This window comes from Hetaerina americana, unplaced genomic scaffold (genome assembly GCF_022747635.1).
Source record: "Hetaerina americana unplaced genomic scaffold, ioHetAmer1.1.p SCAF_64, whole genome shotgun sequence".
In the NCBI taxonomy this organism is placed as follows: domain Eukaryota; kingdom Metazoa; phylum Arthropoda; class Insecta; order Odonata; family Calopterygidae; genus Hetaerina; species Hetaerina americana.
In genome coordinates this window covers 2,117,021-2,140,354 of record NW_027287250.1, presented here as the reverse complement: position 1 = coordinate 2,140,354, position 23,334 = coordinate 2,117,021, and the positions used below count along the sequence as shown (strand labels likewise).

The following is a 23,334-nucleotide window of genomic DNA, read 5'->3' as shown; positions in this document are numbered from 1 at the left end:
GCCAACATTTGCCTGTGTATTTTCAGGTTCCTCAACCAATGCCATTTCACTTTTAACTGTCAATGTGCTAAATATGGTCCCGTTTTGACGAGTCAATCAAACATTAAAATGGGAGGCGGTTAACTAGAATGGGTAGAGAGGTTCATATATCTAGGGAGTGTTTTAAAAATGTGACCAGATGTTGGGGCATTGAAAGAAGGTTAGATTACGCAAAAATGCTTTTACAAAGAGGAGGGAGTTGGTTGCAAGGACCTTGAGTAATGATGTAAAAGAATGGGCAGCGGAAACTTTCGCATGGAGCATGGTTTTGTGCGGCATGGAAATTTGGTCGTTGATGCGAGTTCAGAAGATTATGTGGCCATGGGGAAGGATGAAAATGGTGAAATGGATGGGGAGGAAGTCAAACAAGGAAGCATTAGGCATAGTGGAAGAGGAGAGAGCATTGTTGGAATAAATCTAAAGGAATTGAGAAAAGTGTATGCTGAGAATTTTGATTGGTGATGGAAATCTGAAGACTGTGATGGAAGGGAAAACGTTTGGCCGGTGAGGTAGGGAGTGGGAAAGGATAGGCATATATAATGGAATGTAGGGAGGTAGAGAGTATGTAGAAAAGAAGGAGGATTTATTGTAACTTGGGTCACATTGTTTTGTGTTAGTTGAGGTTTTAGAATGTTGTAGTGGTTAGTTGGTGTGTCCATCTAAAACTTATCTTAGCTGGTTGACTACCATTAACAATAATGATAATTAGGTCTGAGCTTTGATCTTCTGAATGCATCCACTGGGTTGTGGACAGTGGGTGGAATTCTGCCGTGTGCATGGAGATTAAATTCAAGATCAGTGAATGCACTCAACAAATCAATGGTGATGGATAATAAGTGGTGGAACTTGAAAAATGTGGGAGTCCGTCCTTAAGTGAGAGGCCTTGAAAAATGTGCAAAATCCTACAAAGGCACTGTAACCTATCATGCGACCGTTGTCAAACAGTGAGCCACCTAATTAATCTGGACGAGGGAGCCGAGGTGAATGTAGGTGAAAACCGCAGCGATCATAGATCACAAATGAAGCACCGAACCTAATAATAATAATGACATTCATTAAATCATTTTGTTGAACAACATAGATAAGACAATACATAACAACATAGATCAAGTTAAAATTGCTCAACAAGTAATACCTCAAGGGACAAAAAATACAGAAAACTTATCGTTGGGCAGCCAAACATTTGGTGTGGAGCAGTAAACAAATAAATGTAAGAAATTCAGCTACAGAGTATAGGGCTTTGGCTGTAATAATAATAATAATTTTATTTCCCCAATTGACAAGTACATAGTATGGTACAGAATATCATACAATTATGTAATTGTATGGGGCACGTCAAGAAGTTCAGTAACTGGATTACTAGTCAGAGAAAAGAAAAATAAAATAAAATTACACCTACACACATAGTTAAGATTTTACACAATATAAAATTCAGAATTACCCAGAATTGAAGTAGTCGTTCACACTGTAAAAACATTTTTCATTAAAGTACATAAATAACTTATTTTTAAAAATAGAGAGTGATTTCTCATTTTTTAAACTAATGGGAAGCCTGTTGAATATTTTGATGCACAGAGAGCGAGGTCCCTTGGACATCATTGTCATGCTAGCAGTCACTACACACAGATGATTTCTTGTCCTTGTCCCATAGGCGTGTGTGCCATTATTTGATGGGAATAGATGCATGTTCTTTTTTACAAAAATTATTGAATTATAAATAAAAACACTAGGGACTGTTAAGATGCCAAGGCTTAGAAAGAGAGGTCTGCAGTGGGCTCTATAGGGTTTATTGCACATGGACCTAAGTAATTTCTTTTGAATAATAAATACTTTACTTAACTGATATTCAGATTATGATACCGTATGATACAAGAGAATAAAATAGACCATAGTAGAGCGTTTTTAAAACGTCCATACTAACAGTATGTTTCAGAATTGAAAGAAGATAGTCCACAGAATTTAATTTTTTACTTGGATTTGTGATGTGCAGGTCCCATTTCAGGTATTTATCAAAATATATTCCCAAAAATTTATACTCGTTAATAATTTTACAGTTATTTGACATTGGCTGAGAAGTACTTTTATCAGAATGGCAGGTTTTTGCAGAGAAAATCATGGCCTGAGTTTTTGTTTAATTGAGAATAAGGTTATTCCCATAGCACCACATGCCCATGTCTTGAATAATGGTTTTACTTAGAGTCATCTAATCTTCAAAGGATTTCTGATACAGCACAAAGCTCACATCATCTGCAAATAAGACACAGTTACCAGGAGGATTTACATGTAATTTTTTGGGTAGGTCATTTATATAAATGAGAAATAAAGTTGGACCCAACACTGACCCTTGAGGAACACCTTTTTCAACACCTAATGGTGAAGAGAGGAAGGTATTCCCATTCTTCTGGACAGCTACCCTCTGTTGCCAATTTTTGAGGTATGTTCCCAACCATTGCTGTGCTTTGCCTCTAATACCCATTTGGTCACATTTGAACAATAGTTTATCATGCTCAACCATATCAAATGCTCTGGACAAGTCAAAGAATACACCCATTACTTTTTGCTTGGAGTTAATTTGTTGTATGATGGTGTCAACTGCATTGAAAATTGCCTGCTCTGTTGACTTCCCTTTTCTGATTCCTAATTGTTTTGGGGATAGCAGGTTATTACCTTCAAGGAATTCTATTAGCCTTTTATTAAACACATACTCAAATATTTTTCCTAGCTGGGGGATTATAGATATGGGCCGATAATTTCCCACATCATTTTTTTCCCCTTTGTTTTTATAAATTGGTATTATCTTGGATACTTTGAGGGCATCAGGATATGTGCCTTCTCTCAGACTCTGATTTACAAGTAAGGGTAAGGGACTTAAAATGCCATCTATACAATTATGAATTATTTTTCCTGATATACCATTTATATCAGTTAAGGCTTTCTTTCCTACCTTGGTAATGTGTGAGCAAAGCTCTGAAATGCCGCATGGTTGAAGAAAAATAGACTTGTAAGACGTAGCAAAGGAGATATTGATATCATGAGGAGGATCTTGTACATTAACCATCGGTAGCTCTAAGAAGGAACTATTGAATTCGTTTGCCAGTTTTATTGGATCCGCTGGTTTATTTTTATCATTCCTAAATTTGTCTGGTAACTCCACTACATTAGATCTAGAATTTTGTTTAATAATATGCCGTGCCATTTTTGTGTTATTGGTTGCATTTAAGATTAGTTTATCATTATATTCTTTCTTTGATTTCTTTATCATAATACGGTACAGCTTTTTTAAGTTAGAATATTCATGGTGCAGTGTGTTATCTGCAGAGGACATATTATATTGTGATTTTGTCCTTAATGCCCTGGACAAATGACTAATTTCTGGTGTGATCCAGTTTTTTTGAATGGGTTTAGGGTGCTTAAATGGTACAAGGGGGAAGGCTGATTCAAAGTGAAACAAAAACGTTCTGTAGAACAGGTCAAAGTTGCTGTTCAGGAGTTATTCTCATTGAACAACTTCCAATTCTCTTGACTCAAGAGAAGTTGAAAGTGGCTGACATTAGAGTCACTAAAGACCCTCTTTAATATGGTAGGGGCAACAGCAGATTTGCTAATTTCAGACACATTGAAAACTGACATAATTGCCCTGTGATCAGACAGAGCTGGGTTAAAAACAACAGTTTTAACTTGGGATTCTGGTTAGTCTGTGAAGATGTTATCCAAGAGGGTTTTAGAACTAGCTGTAACTCTTGTAGGATTATTCACCAAGGATTTTAAGTTATAGGAGGCTAGCCGAGACAGCAGTTCTCTTTGATTATTACCATCAGTAAGGAGGTTACAATTGAAGTCTCCTGTGAGAATTATTTTAGGCCTCTTAGAATAAGTTGTCATATTATAGAGCAAATTGTCCAATTTATCAACGAATTCCCTAAAGGGTCCTACTGGTGATCGATGCAGTGCAAATATAATATGAATTTGCTCATTGACAGTGAGTTTTACCACTGAACATTCAAATACCTGTTCAGTGTTCAAGGACTGCAGATTTATCTTTGGTTTTTCATGCACGATAGTGTTTTTTACATAGATCACCACTCCACCATGGCGTTTCACTTTTGGACAATAGCAGTCCCATATCACATACCCTGGAATTGTGACATCCAGTACACTCATCCAATGCTCACAAAGGCAGATTGCGTCCGGTTTGTCTATTAAAGTTAAGGCTTTAAGTTCTTGTAACTTATTATATAGACACTGTATGTTGAGAACTAGGATCCTGATCTTACTCTCCCCACTGGAATGAGATTTATTATCTTTGCCACTTCGTATTAATTCAGTTCCACTGCAGTCCGGCGCTTGAATAAAAAATGCCTCAGGGTCAGGTCACTTGGCCACTTATCGCTGTACAGCACTTCATCTCGAGTATGAAAAGGCACTCCAATTTTAAAGCTTGCATTTACACCCTTTGACTCAAGCTTAATCACCGTTATAGGGATATTAGGAAAGTTCTTTCTCAGGAAGCAGTCTACAGTATTTTCCTTAGTCGCACCTGCCAGTTTGCCAAGATGTAACCACGCTCTTTTTACGCCAACAAGATCCGTTGACGACGTATTTTTTCCCACTACCAGTATGCGATAGCACTTGCCAGGTTTTTCGTGGTACTCAACCTTGTGGTGGGCACGATGTGTAGCCGTCATTTTGTTGGATTGAGAGACGGAGATACTGTTGTCTACCTTTTCACTATCCACCATCGATAACTTAACTGATTTTCTTTTACCATTTTTGTTACCGTTACCCAGTCATCAGTTTGTTTGTCGCCAATCACACCACTGCCCCCCGGACTCGTGATTACGTCTAAACGTTCGTCAACGAGAGATGCATCTCTCGAGACAATGCTGGATTCTGCGCAATTTTCACTCGTGGGTTTGCAAGATGAATCATAATCGATTCGAACCATTGATATAGCCTTGGAATCAACCTTGGGCATGCAGCTTTCAGTGGAAATACTATTCACAGTATGGCCTTCAAGCGTCAGTTTGATGTGAGTGGGCCCACGATCATTTCTTCCTGGTTTCCCTGCACGTACATCACACTTGAGAGAATTAATTTCACTTTTTTGGGATTTTATCAGTTGTACACAGTCCGTAAGTTTAGATTTCAGATCTAAAACTGTACATCATGAGACTAGGGCTCGACTGGATGTCTCTTTTGTGACTGGTATGGTTTTAGGATGTACAAGGGTCATCCGGAAAGTAGTACCCGTTCGTGCCGCATGAAGTGCTGCCGACGCGAGTAGCCGCTGGACGAGGTCAGATAGCTTCAGTGGCTTGTCTGCCTTCTCTGAGCCAAGTTGCGTGACGCTAGCATTGCCTGTGTTGTTTCTGTGATTGTTTACAATGTTTAAAAAAATTGAGAACGCCGCCAGTTGTGAAGTGAGGGCAGTGATTAAATTCCTCAATGCAAGAAACGTTCGCCCATGTGATATTCATCGCCAATTAAAGGAGGTGTATGGAGACAATGTAATGGACGAGTCGTCTGTTCGGCGGTGGTGTCGCAACTTCAACATGGGGAGGGGGAACACACACGACGATGAGCGTTCGGGGAGACCGTCTGTCATTACAGACCAACTGGTGAGCTCAGTTGACGAATTCGTGAGGAACGATCGGCGCGTCACAATTGATGACATCTGTGAGCATTTTCCCAATGTTTCTCGAACAATTGTTCATGAAATTGTTAAACACCATCTGCATTATGCAAAAATTTGTGCAAGATGGGTCCCTCGCGTATCTCAATGAGCTGGCGGCGAAGGACTATGCAGCAGGAATACAGAAACTTGTCACACGTTATGACAAATGCCTTAATTTGCTTGGAGATTATGTTGAGAAGTAGTTTAAAGTATCCTCTTTCAAATAAAATTTTTTATGTTTGTTAATATTTACTTTTGTGTCTTTATTTCACGAACGGGTACTACTTTCCGGATGACCCTCGTAGTTTGGTGAACCTTCTTATTGATGACTGAATGCCTTTCCATTGTGATGACAATGTCTTTCCTCCTTGTATTATAAAAGTGCTCTACTCAAATCCAGAAGAGTATTTAAATAGATTATTCTTGATGTACATAAGAATCAAATGCATATATGTAGGTACTTCATGCTGTTCTCATGCCTAGCTTTATAAAGAGAGGTCTACAGGGTTCTCTTGTTGAAGTTAAAGCATTAATTCCTATGTCCTTTTTCTTGAGGAAAAAGACATGCCTCACATTAAGGGCATTGTCCCATAGTGCTAGTCTGTGGGTGTTATGGAAATGAAACAGTAGTAGATTGCTTTAAAATGGCTGGTAGAATTCAAAGTTTTTTCAGCATAAAAAGAGCTTGGAAAGTTTCTTTGATAAGGCAAAAAATATGATGATCCCATGACAGCTTGCTATCAATGTGTAATTTCTAGGAGGAATTCTATTTGAAGATGGAGCAAAGATTTGGAGAGAGCTCTTGAAATCTTTGTGATGGAAAATGGATGCATGATAGATCCCTGGAGAGAGGGGATTGTGTGCTTGAGAAGTAATTAAGAGGCTAAGGTGAAGGATAGATGGAGTGTTTGATCTAAATGCTGGCAGAGAAATCTGATGGCCAGGGAATTTTTAAAACCCATTAAAAAATTGTGAAATAGGTACAAAATGGTTATGAAAGAAACACTATACCAGCCATGTAAAATAAACTAGTATTAATCAACAGAAAGTAAAGAGAATATATTGGAAAATGTATATTAAAGGCAAGTGCCTATATACTTACAGCACTTTATTGGATTGCTTAATACCTAGGTATTTGATGATGACCATTTAAAAATTTTCATCCATAATGAAATCAAATCAGTTTTCAAATAAATTGCTGTTGCACAAAAATTAATAATTTATAATTATAACAATTAACTCTGTTCATCATGATATCTCCTGTTGAACATCAATGGTATTTTAGATAATATATTCATAAAGTGGCAAAGGTCTGGGACAGTTTTAGAGCTTATGCTCAATGAGCATTGGGTATTTTCTTGTCACTAAAGTAGAGTTCCTTTTTCAGATTGTAATGATCTTGTTGAGTTAAATTCATGTTTCAAGATGATCATTCGTGAGGCTGCCTCTGGAAGATTCACGCCTAAGGTATGATTCAATTACTTGTTTGACTTTCCAGTCAAATCTTGCACATCCTCTGATTTCAATGGGTATTGAAATCAGAGGATGATTACTCAACTGCATAAGTGCGGGTGAATGTAAAGCACTCTGTTTCACCTTGTAGTGAACACTAAAATGGAAAGGTGGTGCAATAATGTAGTTCCCTGGAGGTTTTCTTGTTGGCAAACTGAATGAGGTGAGGGTATATAACTAAAATCAGAACTTAAATGCTTGGTCAATAGAAGTTAGGAAAAATATGATTCACCAGGAATTAAATGGAAATTGATGCTTTGCTTCACTGCTAAAAACATTCCAAAGTAGCGATATAAACATTCTAATTTCCACTATATTAATTAGCATTATTATCATTAGGTTCTCATTAAAGTTTAATTTTGAATTATTTGATTTTCGTAATTAAGGCTTGTAAAACTGTACTTGAGGGAACTCTGATGATGTCTCCTAGTAGGGTCAACCTAAAGGGTTGAAGGGTAGGACAAAGTATAGTCCACACAGCATCTGTTCCTCAGTGAGGTGGCTGCAAAGGCATCTGACTCCAGTGGGGCGGCCGTTGAGTGGCGGTGCCCACCTCAATAATTTATCCCCAGAAATGATGATGGAGCCAAATATGAAAATGAGCCCTGGCACTTTGAGAACTTGGCCCACCCGGCCAAGTGGCAGAGGAGGCTAGGCCTCCGGGGCCATCATCTCGTGGAATCCTTGAAGCTAGCACTAGAGAGGAAGGTGGAGGAGAGGAAGAATATCTTCAAATAAGGATTAGGAATGTTAGGACAACGCTGAGGACAGAGAAGTTGGAAGACGTTAAGCGAGAAGTGGAGAGGGGAAATACATGTAGACATGTTGGGGCTGTGTGAGGTGAGATGGAGAGGTAGCAAGGATTATTGAAGTGATATTTGCAGAGTAATATACAGCCGAGGGGCAGGGTCAATATGTATGGGGCAGCCATGGCACTGAACAGGTAACTGGGCAGAAGGCAAGTGAAGGTGCAACAGGTAAATGACAAGACTATTTTAGAAATTGAAATAAGAGCAGACCTGATCAATCTAGTGGAGTATGTATGGACGAGAAGTCATAGGAAGAAGGATAAAATAGTTGGTGTATATGATCAGCGAGGCGAAATGCTTGGGAATATACCTGGAAGAAAACGCAAGATGGAGGTGGGGAATTGGAATGTAGTGGTGGGCCAAGGGTGAGGAAGGAGAGTATGGTTTTGAAGAAAGGAATTACCTCAGAGATAACACCAAAGAGGAATTACTCATGCAGAAGCGTGAGTAATCACTTTCATAAGTATAGCTAACACCTTATTTAACCACCAAAGTGGGCAAATGTACACGTGGAAAATGTCTAAGGATACAGGAAGTTATAAGTTGGAATGTGTATGGTTAGGCATAGATTTAGAAAAAGCGTGATCAGCTCACATAGTTTTCTTGGAGCAGCTGCAGATTTTGATGACAATTTAGTGCAAAGGTTAAATTGAAGGGCTTGAAGAAGGGGAGGGGTACCTGGAGGCAGCTGTCAAAATTCTTAGGGAGGATGAGGTGATGGGTCCAGGGGAAGAAAGATGGGAATTTCTCAAACAAGTAACAAAGCAGCCAACAAAAGATGAAGATAAGGAAGGTGAAGGAACTGTCTGGATGTAAGAAAGGAAAATCCATTCATGCTATTAAAGGGTTAACAGGTTAAATATTAAATGTATCGGAAGAGGTTCTGGCAAGATGAAAGACTGTGTAGATGAACTATAAGATAAATAAAATGCATAAGGTAGTTTGAGTGTAGAAGGAAATTAAATGTCGATGAGGATAGCTTAGGACCAGGAATATTTGACTGCTAAGTATGAATAGCATTAAAGGAAGCAAAATCGAAGAAGGCTGACAAAATGTATAATATCCCTGCTGAACAACTTCAGAATTTAGGAAAACCAAGTACATGTAATGGCGTTATGTTTTGTTTAGCAAAGTAGTGCCAGGGCAATTGAATATTTTCATGGGCTCATTGGTAGCATTTAGGAGGGAGGGAGGGATTTGGCGAGGAGACTTGGTATTGGCACCCGTCCGGCACTGATCAGAGTAAACTGGGCACAATTAATGAGCATTTTGTTGGAGACAAGTTGAGTGGAGAGATAAAAGATGTGCCTGACAGCCCAGGTACAAATACAAAATGGAGAGTTGGGGGAGTGATGCTAGGCAGGGCAGTGAGACAGGGATGCCCAGCATCACCCGTTCTTGTCTAAATATATTTAGAAGAAATGGTAAGGAAGGAAGGAGAAAGCCCAGAGGTTGGAGTGAAAGTAGGGGGGGAACTAATTGCGTGTATTTGATATGCTGGAGGGTCAATCCTTGGTTAGGCAGTTAGCGAAAAGTTAGCAATCATTACCTAGGCCATTTTGTAATTGGTGTGGAATGAGGAGATGAGGAAATTGTTAAAGTAGTAGGGAATTTAAAAGAAGAATTGCATTGCTTGGAGAAGTATTTACAACGAGGCTGGAGATAATGGCATTGGATTATTAAGTTATGCCTAAAAGTTGGAAAATATATTTCTTGATCAACCAGTAAAGATTGTTAATATAAATTGTTATTCTCTCGATTTGAGAATGGTCTCAATATTATGCCAAGAGATGGGAAGTGATGATCTTGGAAAAATACTGCTGCATGCTGAAATCAGATGGTGTCCTAAGGCAAGCTTTTAAATTATCCTTTTGAACAAAATATGATCAGAGGTGAAAGTGTTCCTTAGCATTATTTTTATTCTCAGGAATGTAGGATAAGGGGAGGGAGCTGGAAGACATAAAAGGACAGTTAGATAGATAAAAGTCTTTATTTGGGCAAAATTGAGACTAATGGTCCCTTCTTCCATTTAACCCATGAGTACAAGGTTAGGGGAGGAGGAAGGAGGAATTGAGTTTGAAGCAGAAGAGGGTTCCTGAATCAGGGATAATGAAACTTAGTTACTGAAGGTCCTTGGTTCAGTGGCTGGTTCAGGAATTCCTCTTGCTTGGTATCCTAATTCCATTCTCCTTCCCCATTGAAGTCGACGTTTCGCCGGCCTCAGTGGTGGGTAGATGGGGAGGGTTGGTAACTTGCTTGCCTGCCAACCCAGAGGTAGTGGGTTCGATTCCCAGTTGTTAAATAAATAAATAAAATTGTTTTTCTGCTTATCCTGGAGTTCTGCCCAATCCACTGTGTCCTTTCCTTGTCATCCAGTTACCCTGCTACCATGCTCTGTGAACTCTAACACTCATTCCAGGCCACCTGTAAAATCTAGAAATTAAAAAGATTGCTCTTGATGGAGATTTGAGAACATATTCTTGGAATTTACCGGGCAAATCTGTGTCGTTCATATGTATATGTATGATGGCAATGAATAGCTAAAGAATTGTTGTTTCAAAATTTAATATTTTTTATTTCAATATTTTCATCATCAAATGCATAGTAAATTCATTTTTTAACATACCCTTATCTTGATATTTAATTTGTTGGGCTGACAATGCTACATTGTTTAGTTTCAGTGATGAAGTGTGATTTAATTTGATGCAACTGTGAATTTTATGGTGAAAAATGGTTAAATTTGAAAATAGTTAGTGTTCTTTAGAACTGCTACATTGTCTTGTTCTCCACAATAACAAGTACTCTCAGTTCCAATTTATTCCCAGTACTGTTATATTGCTTTTCCAGATAATTTAAAATTTACCACAGATGTGTAACCAATAATCAGAGAAAAGTAGGTATATTGCTTCTGCATGCTCTAAAATATATGGATAAAAACCACAAACTCGGGTATCAATCCAAAGGTTGGCTTGATAGGTGATGGCAGAGTTCACATAATACTAAGTCCAACAATGGCTTGGAAATGCTTGCATTAGCAGGGTAGGCAGGTCGGTTCCCTTCCCTGTGCCGGTTATGGTTTCCCAGGAAGGGATTTTGGGACCCAAAAAATAACCCAGCTCAGGTGAAGCTGAGGGTGCCCAGAGGCGTGCCCAGGAATCAAACCCGGGCCTTCAATCAGCAGTCCAATGTTCTACCCCTTGACTACCGTGTCCTTTAGATATAGTTATAATGCTAAAAATTTGTGTGATCTTTATTTTTAATTTGGTTCTCTTTCATTAAAATTTAAGATACTCCCAGACAACAAGACATCTATTGCAAAAATTATAAAAGGAGCACAGGATATTTTGCAGACTATGAGTATAAAACTTAGAGGCAGTGAAGCAATACGATTTATGTGGGAACTTGGACTGCTGAAATTGCAAAGAGATTACAAGTATATGTTGCAGAGTAAGTTTCCTTCCTTTGTTTGCTTTTTCATTATGTTACAATATCAATTCAACTCGATTTGACCACCCAGACCCGGCTGGTGACTGAGCTGAAAGCTCCCCCTCTTATAATTATCATCACCTCAAATATTGATTACTCATTAAGACTATCATTTGCTATCACAGCCTTATGGTAGGTTTAAACAGTTTGTATCCTTTGCCTTTTTCTCATAGTTTTTATTATGAATATTTTCCAAACTTCATATTTCATGAACTTAGTCTTTAGAATTTTTCTGGAGTCAATCCTCCTTTGAACATTTGCACTCTCCCATTGAATGCTTTTGATTAATTTTACATTTTTAGTATTTTCACAAACACATGAAAGTAATTTGATGCTGAAATTATACATTCATATCATATGGCGTACCTTTTTATTGTTGATTACTGCATTTAGTTTAAATTTTCAGTGCCTCAAAGCTGGCCCTTGGACATGTTCACTTCAGTCCATAAATTCACATGTGAATGCCTGCCAATGCAAGAGAGTTAACTTAATTTTTTAAAGCTTAATTTTGATGTGGTCTCATTATTTTCTTATTGTTCAAGAATTTTTCCCTTGTTTTTCATTTCCCGTGTTCACTTAAGCACCAACATGTATGGTAATCTGAATTTTGGACCAGTTGCTCTTCCAGTACATTACAAGCTCATTACGTATCAAGAAGGTGATTGGATTGAAAAATTAGTACTTTGTTACAAATTTTATTAGAATAAGATTTAGCTATGTAGAGACAAAGAGTAATGTTTTAGCTATTTTATAGTTACTCAAATTTATGGCCTCTTGTTAAATTATTCAGTTTGTTTTAAATTAAAACAAAAATATTAATAAAGCCATAAAACTAAAAAGTCATCAAAATATTTGTCGCAAATAATTTACGGGGAGAAGCAACTAAGATGAATACATTTCTCTTGTCATCAATATTTGCTATTTTTCATTATTGGTGGTGAAAGGGTATTTGAGAAAAGTAGAAGTGATGCAGATGCATAATGGTCCCCCTCGGTTGGCCATTGGCACTGGACTCCTGCGGCATTAAATGACAGTTGGCACGAAAGACATGCCTCCATTTTTGCAGGGTAACTGGAGTCCAAATGGCCAAGCTGCCAGGTCCAAGGTTGCACCAATGTTTCGTGCTTGATCCAAATGAAATATTGATTCAATGCAATCACCCAACAGATCTAGTTTTGCTCTTTTATTCTTATTTGAGAATTTAATTACTGCAGGATTGGAGCTAATGCCTCCCGAGCTGAGTGATGCCTTCAATGAGCAAAAGTCATCTCCCAAGATAACAAAACAGCAAAGAGAGGAAGGAATTGAGCATCTAGTGGCCGCCCACTGTTTCATTGAGATTTTAATACTGCTCAAGTCACAGTTGAGCATTGATAATGAATCATTATCTCTGCTGGTATTGTCTGCAGTCTCAAAGATCACATCGTCGGTGCTGGAATTTGCAAAGTCTTCAACTGCCAAGAGTCCAGACAGCAGCTATGTGGATTCAGGGCTTCAGAAAGTGGACTTGTCAGTCCCTCTTCAGACCAAAATATCAATTCCATTAATTAAGGGGTAGGTGTATGTATTAATGATAAGGAGGCAATACCTGCACACTATATGTTGTTCATTCAAATGTTTTTACACATCGGCTTTTAATATAAGTCAAGAAATTTCTTTATTCTTGAGCCAGATAAAATACTATCTTCATCTCAAAGTGAAGATATAAAATAGATTGACCGATTTTACATTAAAAACTTACCATATGTGTGAAACGAAGCTGTTTAATGCTGAATTTATACTTCAGGTCGATAAATGTCATAACGTTGAAACCCTCCTTAGCCCATATTATTTGATTTGTGTTGCTTTTGTAATAGCCCTATTGATTTGACAATTATTGTTGCATTTCTCAATATTGATTCATTTTTATTTAAAATTACAACATTAAAATTTGCCCTTTTGCTTAATACATATCACTGAGTCAAGGATACCGATAACTATTTTATGCTGAAACATTCCCTTTGACTTACACTTGAACACACTTGTTCTCAAGTATAAATCAACATGTTACAATCCACATCCAGTTTTTGGAGGATTTTTAATTGCCTCTCACTGAATAAATGATAGTGCCATTCATTTACTTAGTTTCAAATTAATACAATGTTTGTATTTAGTTACCTATTTCAGTATTTATGAAGAAATTTTTTCAATTATATTTTACATTAATGCACTTCAAAAGCTTAAGCGGGACTTATTTAGCATGTTCATCACCATGCCCTTAATCATTTTCATAATGCAACAACTGTTAGAAGAAACTTTGTATTATTGGAACAGTGAAGATGCTCAAAGTTCAACCCCTTGGTTATCCTAGATAATCTATTTTGGATTCTGTTGTGCTAATGTTATTTTAACTCCCAGAAAATCTCTTTGTTCTAAGAATTATTGAATTTGACTACTTAACTTTAGACATATGTTTTAATTAATTATTAACGTTTAACTATAGTTTATTTATTTCTAATTTATTTTTGGTTATGCATTTAATGTAGAAACGTTTTTTAAAGGTGTAATCCGGAATCATGGAGTTTCAAAATGTCAACGGTTGAAAGTGATAGGAAAACAGTAACCATATTCCATAAAAATACTGACGGGCTATTTCCTCCTGAGATAAATGACAAAGGTGAGGTGTACTCTTTATATGTTTCGTAGCAATGGATGAGACTAATTTTATCCAGGTTCATTACAGACTTAGATTATCTGACATTCCATTAGACTGAGACATGGGGTTAACTACGATATTCGAAGATCAAGTGAATGAATGAGGGATAGCACCTCCATGAGAAAATGATGTGACCCGTTTTGTGACAATTAAGAACCAGTGTCAGCAGAAAACCCTCCGAATCTACAAGCGTCTTGAAATTACCAATGAAGTTCTCTGCTGTCTCTTTGCTGAAGCTTATTTCTTCTTCGGCCGTCGATGATCCTGTCATCTCTTTGATAAATTCGGCAAAAATCATTTCTCACAAATGATACTCTCTTTTATTTCAAATTGTAATTGTTTTTAGTTTATCCACACCCGAATCGAACCTTTCAACATCATTGAGAATACATACGCAACAGTTGTGTAGATATTCTTGTCATTCCTTTTCAAGCGTCTGTCTCGTTGATCTTGTCCTAGATTTTGAGGATGTTGCAAATGGCTGATGCAGCCCAAATGTCTGTGCGTGCTACAGCAGCCAGCCTCGTTATTTCTCTCCTTTGGTTTTACATTTTATTTCTAAGGTTATTTCTATTCTCTTATGGCTGTCTTCTTGCGGCTTCTCTTTCGGGGACATATTTACAACGATTATTAATATTTGCACAGAAAAATCACGAATAACATGTCTGAACACAAGTTAGTAAAAATATGTGAACATTAGCTGCACTGAAATGCTAGCGGAAGAAGTACTCAATAGTAATTGAAGTAGCAGGTATGCTATCAATCTGGGACATCACCGTTCCTCATCACTCACTATGCAAAACATCGCTCATTAAGAGTCATTAAAAAAAATATTTTTAGCTCGTTGTGCAAATTTATTTATTTATTTAGCCTTAGTTCAAAAACAGCACTCTTTGGCCTTTACATCGGAATATTAAGAGTGATAACAATGGAGATGATCGCAAACACCCCAGCCCTAGGTGGAGGAAACGAACCTGCATGGGTGGTATCGATCCCATCCAGGTAGGAATCGAACCCGCGACCCATGGATTTGTAGACAATGACGTTACCCCGCCATCACCGAGGCCGGCTTTTTAAGCATGGTTCCACTGTATTTCAAATATATAATTATGGAGTGTTAGCAAAGTTCACAAAGCTTGCATGAAAGTAGCCTATGTACATGTAATTGAGGTGACAAACAAGGTTTTTTCCTACCCCAAACATTAAACCAAATAAGTGCTCTAAAATCTGGATAATGAGGCCCTCCACTTCAGCTCCAAATTTTTTCATAACACCCAACACACGTATTCTTTTCCTACTTCTACGCTTGGGCAACATTCTCCTCTCTCGATCACAGTCTGATATCCCATTGGCACTCAATATTCTTTGCCACCATTTTTCCTATCTCCTTTGAATTCTCCCGATAACCTTACCCCATACGCCACCATGCACCCCATTCCCACGCCTAGAATTTCATCATTTGATTTCCTTTCCATCCATTCACTCGTTCCGTCCCCCTCCACACCTGAGCAGCCTCCAACGACCACTTTGCCTCTCGCCTCACTGATTCCCAGTTTCCAAGCCCTAAAATACTATTCTCCACACTCAAGTATGCACTTGTCTTTTCTTTGAATTTTTACTCAAGGTACCTGTCGTCAACTTCTGCCTCTTTGCAAATTTTAATTGTCTCGGGCAGTTCTTATTTTAACATCCTTATTACCTAGTCTTCTGAAACACTTCCTAAATAGGCAAACTGTTTTACCTTCCATAGTATGTCCCCCTTAGCCTTCCTATATTTCTTGAGAACCTCATTGTCATCCATTTTTTCTTATTTCAAACCTATCTCTGTGATTCTTTAATGGACTCTGCAGTAACTGCGGTCCCCCAGTTGACTGGCCCCAAGGCTTGGTTATCTGCAGATATCATTGGATGAGTTCCTTCCACCGTCCACCCTCCAGCCCCTCCCATGCTTCTCTTACCATTTCCTCCGCATGCACGTTGAAAAGCATGCTTCGTGGTCTTACCTCCCTGCATAGCTCTTCCCATCCTGACTCGGGTGTTTTGCTACCAGTGCTCGCGTGGTCTGAGACGTGTACAGGTTGCAGATAAATATTCTATCCCTAAAATCTAATCTGATCTTCTGTAATACATTAATTAATTCTACCCAATACACTCTGTCAAATGCCTTCTCAAAATCTGCTGACCAGTACTGATTTTTTCCTATATTCTTTTCTGTCAGTGCCTCAATACTGCAATGGCATCATGCATACCCCTCTCCTTTCTAAACCAAAGCTGTAATTAGCCTAACTAATCATTTTCCTGATCCATCCTGTTGTTATTGATCCGAAGCACTACCTTAACTTGGCAAGATGAAACTTACAGTCCCTTAAGATGACTCAAGTCATTGCATATGGATGACTTTCCCTTTTTTGGGATAGGGATTAAAGCTGATCTCACCCAAGTCTTCTGCTCAACTTCCTCCCTAATATGTACATGCTAAGAATGAAACTGAAGATTTTTCTTTCTGAGTTCTCATAAACCCTTGATTATTTTGCAGGGATGTTACTTGTAAACATAGGCTTGTTTCTTTTCATTTTCCTTATATCCCAAGAATTTTAGCTCATTTTTGGCCTAAGGATGCAGAAAAATTAGGTAAAGCTAAATGTTTGCTCTGGTGTTCTAATAGGTGAACTGAATAACAAATCAAAAGTCTCCAACATTCCCATGTGGGTGCCCCCATTTTTTTCAGGGCCTGAAATGTCCTGGGAATGTGCCCAGACAAATTAGAGGGCCTGCCTTGCCTGCAATAGGAGCTTGATTAGACCTCTACAAATGGTCTCCAATTGAAATGGGGTGTTTTCTTAACTAGACCAAATGAGACAATGTATGACTTTTGTGATTGATCAGTGTATATGGTGCCATCTATCCTCCAAATTGAAATATTTTTGTAGCGCCAACGCTAAGTTTCTCATAACTGTAAAAGTAATGGAACTTCCTATTTACGTCTATCATCCTACTTCAATGACCAAGTTTCTGAGTGGAACAAAACCAGACTTCATATCAAAGTTTTGATGAGCCGTTTCTTAACATTCTTATTCCATGTCCCTCTCCTCCTTGGGAAAGCTCATTTACCCAATGCAATAATTTTTCTTTTGTCAATAATACTAGACTTTCTCAGTCCGTAGTACTTTGGAGATGGGCTGGCTGTTCCACCTGCTCCAGTGTATGAACTCATTTTAGCATTCAATGTAGCCTTCCTCTTTCTCGAGAACTTCATAACCTTAGTTTTGGTGCATTGATTCTCATCCCGTGCCTATCACACTAATTTTGCAATGCCCTCAGCAATGGCTGACTGGCTAACCGAAGCTTAACCACATGCTATCTAAATGATTTAATTAGTTTCCCAATATAGTTTATATTTCCCATTAAATTTGTCGGCATACATTTGGGAGTCTTATACACCCTTTGCACTGAATTAGGCAGTTAGAAAAGTACCTATTAATGTGGTGTGAAGCATTTTCTTCGGGTGTCATTGAAAATTGATAGGAAGCTAAAGGGTGATTGTCAGTTTAAGCAAGGAATCCATGACATTTGGTATCCTCAAACTTTCCCTCTTCACATTTTGAATGGAGCTCCATAGCCGAGTTGATTAATATACTGTGATGACTTTTGGCACATCTTTAAAACTTCGATTGGAATGAGTAGTGCAATTGATTAAGATCATTCTAGGACACCAGAGACACAGTGAATGCTGCTGGCATTGACTGGAAAGACTGTTAATGTGTTGTCAATGAATGCCAATCAATGTGCACTTTTAATATTTTTGTGTTTCTCCTTTACAGGTGATAAAGCCGAGTCTGAGGGGAATTCAATCGTAAAGTTCACTTCGTTGAGTTGTCTTTTATATCACAGAGGCTGAATACAACTCCATAAATTGTAAATAAGGATGTGTGTATTTTGCCACTTACTACTGCCCATTTTACAAAACAGTACTCAAAGATTTTATAGAGTAATTTGTTTTTCATATTAATTTTTAATAAATATCTAATACATTGCTGCATTACTTTTTGGGACAACTTTGGTGATATACTTGAGAAGTACAATATGTAAAGGTCAAGCCAAGAGTGGTGCGTTGAATGAGGATTTTATGATTTTGTTTGAGCCGTGTGCATCATCTAATCCCAGACATCTTCTGAGCCTGCATTTTAACCGTTTGCTTCTTTCCGCTGTTGCCCTCAACAATGCCTGTAGTCTTGGCTGAAAGTGCCTCTGTTGATCCCTGTGATTTACTATTTTCTAACTTTGATGGGCTAATTTTATTTATAATACATTTGTTGTTGCAAGCTTAAAACTATGCTTCTTCAATCCTTGCCTATGCTTTGCTAATGAAGTCTTAGTTTTGTAATTTTATACTTGTTTAAATTTTGACCATTAAGTTTTTCCTCCAAATAAACGGCTTATTTGTCAAATGGTCTGTATAATGTTACTCATCTCAAAAATGGGTTTACAAAGAATTAGTAACAACCTTATGAGTGCCAAGGAATAAATTGCTGGGCACTTTTCAAACGGCTAAGCTTGCGAGTCCATACAAGCAAGTTTGTTAGGGAACTTTGTGGTACAGTTTGTCACCACAGGCATAACTTAATGGAATATACGCAGCATATTAAAAATGAAATAAGTAATTTTTCAAGTCTGCACTAAGTGATGTTCGTGTCGAATCACAAAGGTACTTATTTCATTTTAAATATCTTGCTGTGCACGTTGGTGCGCTAGTAAAGTTAATAGGAGATGCTGTCTCCATGAGGTTCACCTACCTCATCTGAATTGATGATGTGAATCCTTCGTTGAGCAGATGTAGAGTAGCTGTTATCTTCCTGACTGCATGCTGTATCAGTTCTCTTGGTTTCTTATCCCTTTCTAGCTTTGAACACACTCAATGGTCAGACTGCATCTGAGGAATGTTCCAGAACTGATTTCTAATGCATAAAGGTGTTTTATGTGAACATATATGTATTACAAATGCGTTATGTCACAGTTTGTGTACCTTTCCTAGTGCATATAGGTATCGTATATAATTGGTGAGAAGTTTTCCATTGCATAAATTTTGTTTTTAGGAATGATTCCGCCATGAGCAAAAAGAGGAAAATACTGAAACCATTAGAAATTTAATCTCTATTGAGTGATGACTTCTACCAAATTAGTTGAGGGGATAGATGTTCGTCTGAAGGCAATGTGATTGACGTTGTAGTGACACCATCCGCTTAATCTGGAAGTGGCATCAGTGACGGGGAAGTGGGAGGCTCTGCCGTGGAGGATAGTTATTGATGTCTCCGCAGCAGTATGGTGAAGTTTCATACCTGTAGCATGCTCTTATCACCTGATTCCAACTGCGTGTATTGTTTACTTCAAATATTTTTGTTGGTGAAACTAATTGTAACAAACTAATGGGTTCATGGAATTTTCTCATATCCCCCCGTCCCCAAAATCAAGTGAGATTGGGAAAAAACATCAGTTTCAGAAATTAATACTTTCAATACATCCATTATAAATGCAGGAATTAAGAGAACACTGAATGGAGTACGAAGTCATTATTCTCAAAATCAACGGATGAAAAAATTTCCCTTAGTTCCATTTTGGACCAGTAAAGTTGCAATGTTATTTCACATGTTCCTTACAAGTGTAGTAGAATTGACAAGGCTAGTTTTCCATTCTATTTTTGCAATACTTAGAAAAGAAGCACTTGATATTGTGAGTAATCAGTGGCTTTGAGTAAAACCACCATTTTGCCTTTTTAAACACTAGAGAGAGGAAGGAAGAGGCTTTGAGGTCGCTCCCAGCCAGTGGGAGTACGTACACCTCTCAATGGGTCGCACTGTGGACACCACACCACTGGAATACGGAGTCAAGAGCACCGCAATGTGCCTCATGCATTCAGCTAGATGCGAGTGGTGGTTTGGTTGCTGTTTACGTGTTTCTTGTGAGGGAAAGGCCGAGAGAGGTGTTGTTTGTTTCCTTCCCAAGTGTTGAAGGGTAGACTGCACGGGTTTGAGTGCATTTGACCACTTATAAATTTGACTCTTTGCTTTGTCTGTGCTCTGCCTTCAAATTCTACTGAGGGTTAAAAAGAAACTTTACACTTCCACAGTAAAATGACGATGCGCAGCATCGAAACCATGATCGTGAAATATTAAATCTTTATTGGGGAAGTGTAGTTTCTTTTTTACCCACATCATGAAGGAATTCCACAAAGTGAACCTGAAAATGTTACGTTTGAATTCTACTTCCGAATCTTTAACAATGCTCAGCATTCTTTATGCTTAGTGAGACATAAATGTCCATGCTTCTTTGTTGCCATTCGCCCATAGTTATGCCTATCCCTTGGTCATTATATATTTGCTAGAAAGTGGCTTACGGCCCATGCAGCAAAGTAATACAGTGTGCTGCAGTATAATTCGTGGATTTGCATAGAATTTATCATTCAAATCTGCAAATTATGCTGCTGCACCATTTATTTGGTGTTTATTATTAACAGTCTCAATAAAAAATGATTTGATGTAAAAAATAACTCATAATAATTGGATAGTTGTAACTTTTGATTAAATTATTAATTTTTAAATGGTATTGCAGGAAAGCAATACCAGAAAGAATATCTTGCTATAAACTGCAACAAATATACCAGGTGTGATCAAAAAAAGACAGGACTGATTTTATAACTTGTTTATTTCGACGGATAAAGGTTAATCGAACTTGTCGCCCTCAAAGTACATGCCTTGGCTGATGACACACCTTTGCCTACGTTTCTTCCAGCTCTCGCACCCTGCCTGGTAAGCCGCCGTAGGGATTATCTTCAGGTCCGCCGTACAATTAGTTTTCATGTCCGCAATAGAGTCGAATCAGCGCCTTTTCAAGGTTGATTTTAACTTTGGAAACAAAAAGAAGGTTTAAGAAACTCTGGGTCGGCATTGGCTCGATCCAGGCGTTCCTGGCAAATGTCCACACGTCTCTGTCCACCAGTCAGCACCTGCGGGACGAATTTTGTTGCGACGTGCATCATGCCCAAAAAACCTGTCAAAATTGTCTGACAGGATCCAAAACTTCTGTTCACTTCCTCGGCTATCTCCCTAACAGTTAAACGGCGATTTGCCCACACCAAATTGTCATGGTTGGGGTTTGTTGATGTGGGAGGCTGCCCCATTCGCGAATCTTCATCTGTCGAGGTTCTACCCGGTTCAAAATGACTGTACCACTCAAAACACTGGCTTCAACTCATAGCTTCATTAACAAAGGCTTGCTGAATAATTCCAAATGTCTCCGTACCATTTTTGCCAAGTTTGAAACAAAATTTCACGCACACATGCTGTTCCTCTAGCTCCTCCATTGCTGCCGTTGCACGCGGCGACCAACAGGTTAAGACACGTACCACTGCTGCTGCATAACTAATCAATGTAAACAAACGCAACACTTCTCGTTTTAGTCAGCAGATGCGTTGGCAGATGGTGCACTGTGTCTCGTTTCGATCCGTTGAACGGTTTGCACAGAATAAAATCAGTATTTCTTTGATCGCACTTTGTTCTGCAAAAACTAAGTGACAACTCATGAAAATGCTATTCCATGAGTCATTTTGAGTTGACTGCCACAAGAAGCCGTGCCCAATCAGGTGGTGGGGTCAAACAGACTTTTTAAGACACAAGAAGGAATATTAACTCTTTTGAGTAAGAATTTGTTTGTCTGGGAGGCATTTTGCTGAGCAGAGAGCTCTGATAGAATGTTCTCACACAGTACATAATAGTTTCACTTGCGCTATGTTTGTAATTGCCCTGATATTACCAGTCTCACCGCATGCATCCACATGAAATATCTGTTGATTACGTACGAATATTTGTGACTTTCATGAATTGAAAATATATCTTTATGGTCACTTGATGTGTAAGTATGTCATTGAGTCACTTGATTTAATCATAAAATTAGTTTGATCCCTGAATTAAAACTGTCTGCGTAACACAGTAATAACTTCAACAAGTTAGGAGTCTACCAGGGCCTGAGGAATGCCCTCTTATAAGTGCTGTCACCAGTAGTGCGAGACCTGGAAACTAATTGAACTTTCAAATTAATAATTTGTTCAACTCACATCAGAATATTCCTGATGTGAATTGCCACGTAAGCATAATAACATGGGCAGAGAAAGGAAATATTGTTATCACTCAATAATGATTTCAATATGTACTTCATCTTGAAATTTTATACCGCTCACTACTCGGGCTTATTATACATATAAGTGGCCTGTCAAAAGATTCAATTTGGATGCAAATTCCATAATCCCTTCTGCTTGTGTTAATACTGTTATAGTGTGGTATACATGTACTAGTATAGTAGTTATGAGATTTTGTTTTTTTATTTCTCACATGCATTAACACTGCAACATAAATTGCCCTTTTGGTCAGCAGTTTCTTAATGTTTTGCTTTGCAATGTGAACTATGCGTGGGTGGCATATTTTACAGGCAATGAAAGTGATCCGCGTATAGCGTACACCACGACTGAATGTCACGCTGCCCTCCCAACCAGTAGATGCACAGTGTCCACGAGGCGAGGATTTGGGCGAGAGAGTGAGTGAGAACACTGAGGTAAGCCTCTGTCCTGGGACCAGTTCTTTTCCTTTTGCTCATTGATGACCTCCCAGGTACACTAAATCCCTTGACTCGCATACTCCCAGTGCTCTATGCTGGTGACACCGATGTTTTAGTGTCAGCCTCTTCCATGGATGACCTGCCGTCTAAGCCAATCCATGCAATTACACCTCTGCTATTTCAATGGTGCAAGCAAACCTCAATGTGGATAAAGCTTAGTATACTTTAGGAACAAGAATAAGCTAATATCAATTATTATTAGGTAATCTACCGGTTAGGGTAGGTTTTTGGATGTACACAACTACCAAATAAATATTTTATTACTCCTAACAAAACACAAAATCCAATATCCTACTCTTAATCAGGTCCCTCTTCATCTCTTGAGTACTTTCTTCCTCTGTTCATCCAGTCCGACATCCCTATCCTGTTCCTTCACTTTCCTCGTTTGCATAACATTCTCCCCTCTATTGCAGTCTTCAACATCCCACTGCCGGTCAACACTCCCTTCATCCACT

At 38.4% G+C, this 23,334-nt stretch overlaps 1 protein-coding gene across 1 annotated transcript; it reads left to right on the top strand.

The window, feature by feature from the left end:
* The first annotated feature begins 7,104 nt into the window (after positions 1–7,104).
* On the top strand, positions 7,105–18,559 carry LOC139695791 (uncharacterized). Its single transcript, XM_071594578.1, has 5 exons — positions 7,105–7,180; positions 11,322–11,481; positions 12,735–13,074; positions 14,061–14,176; positions 18,037–18,559. The coding sequence occupies exons 1-5, from the start codon at positions 7,139–7,141 to the stop codon at positions 18,111–18,113; spliced, it is 735 nt and encodes a 244-aa protein (XP_071450679.1). The 5' UTR covers positions 7,105–7,138; the 3' UTR covers positions 18,114–18,559.
* The last annotated feature ends 4,775 nt before the right edge of the window (positions 18,560–23,334 follow it).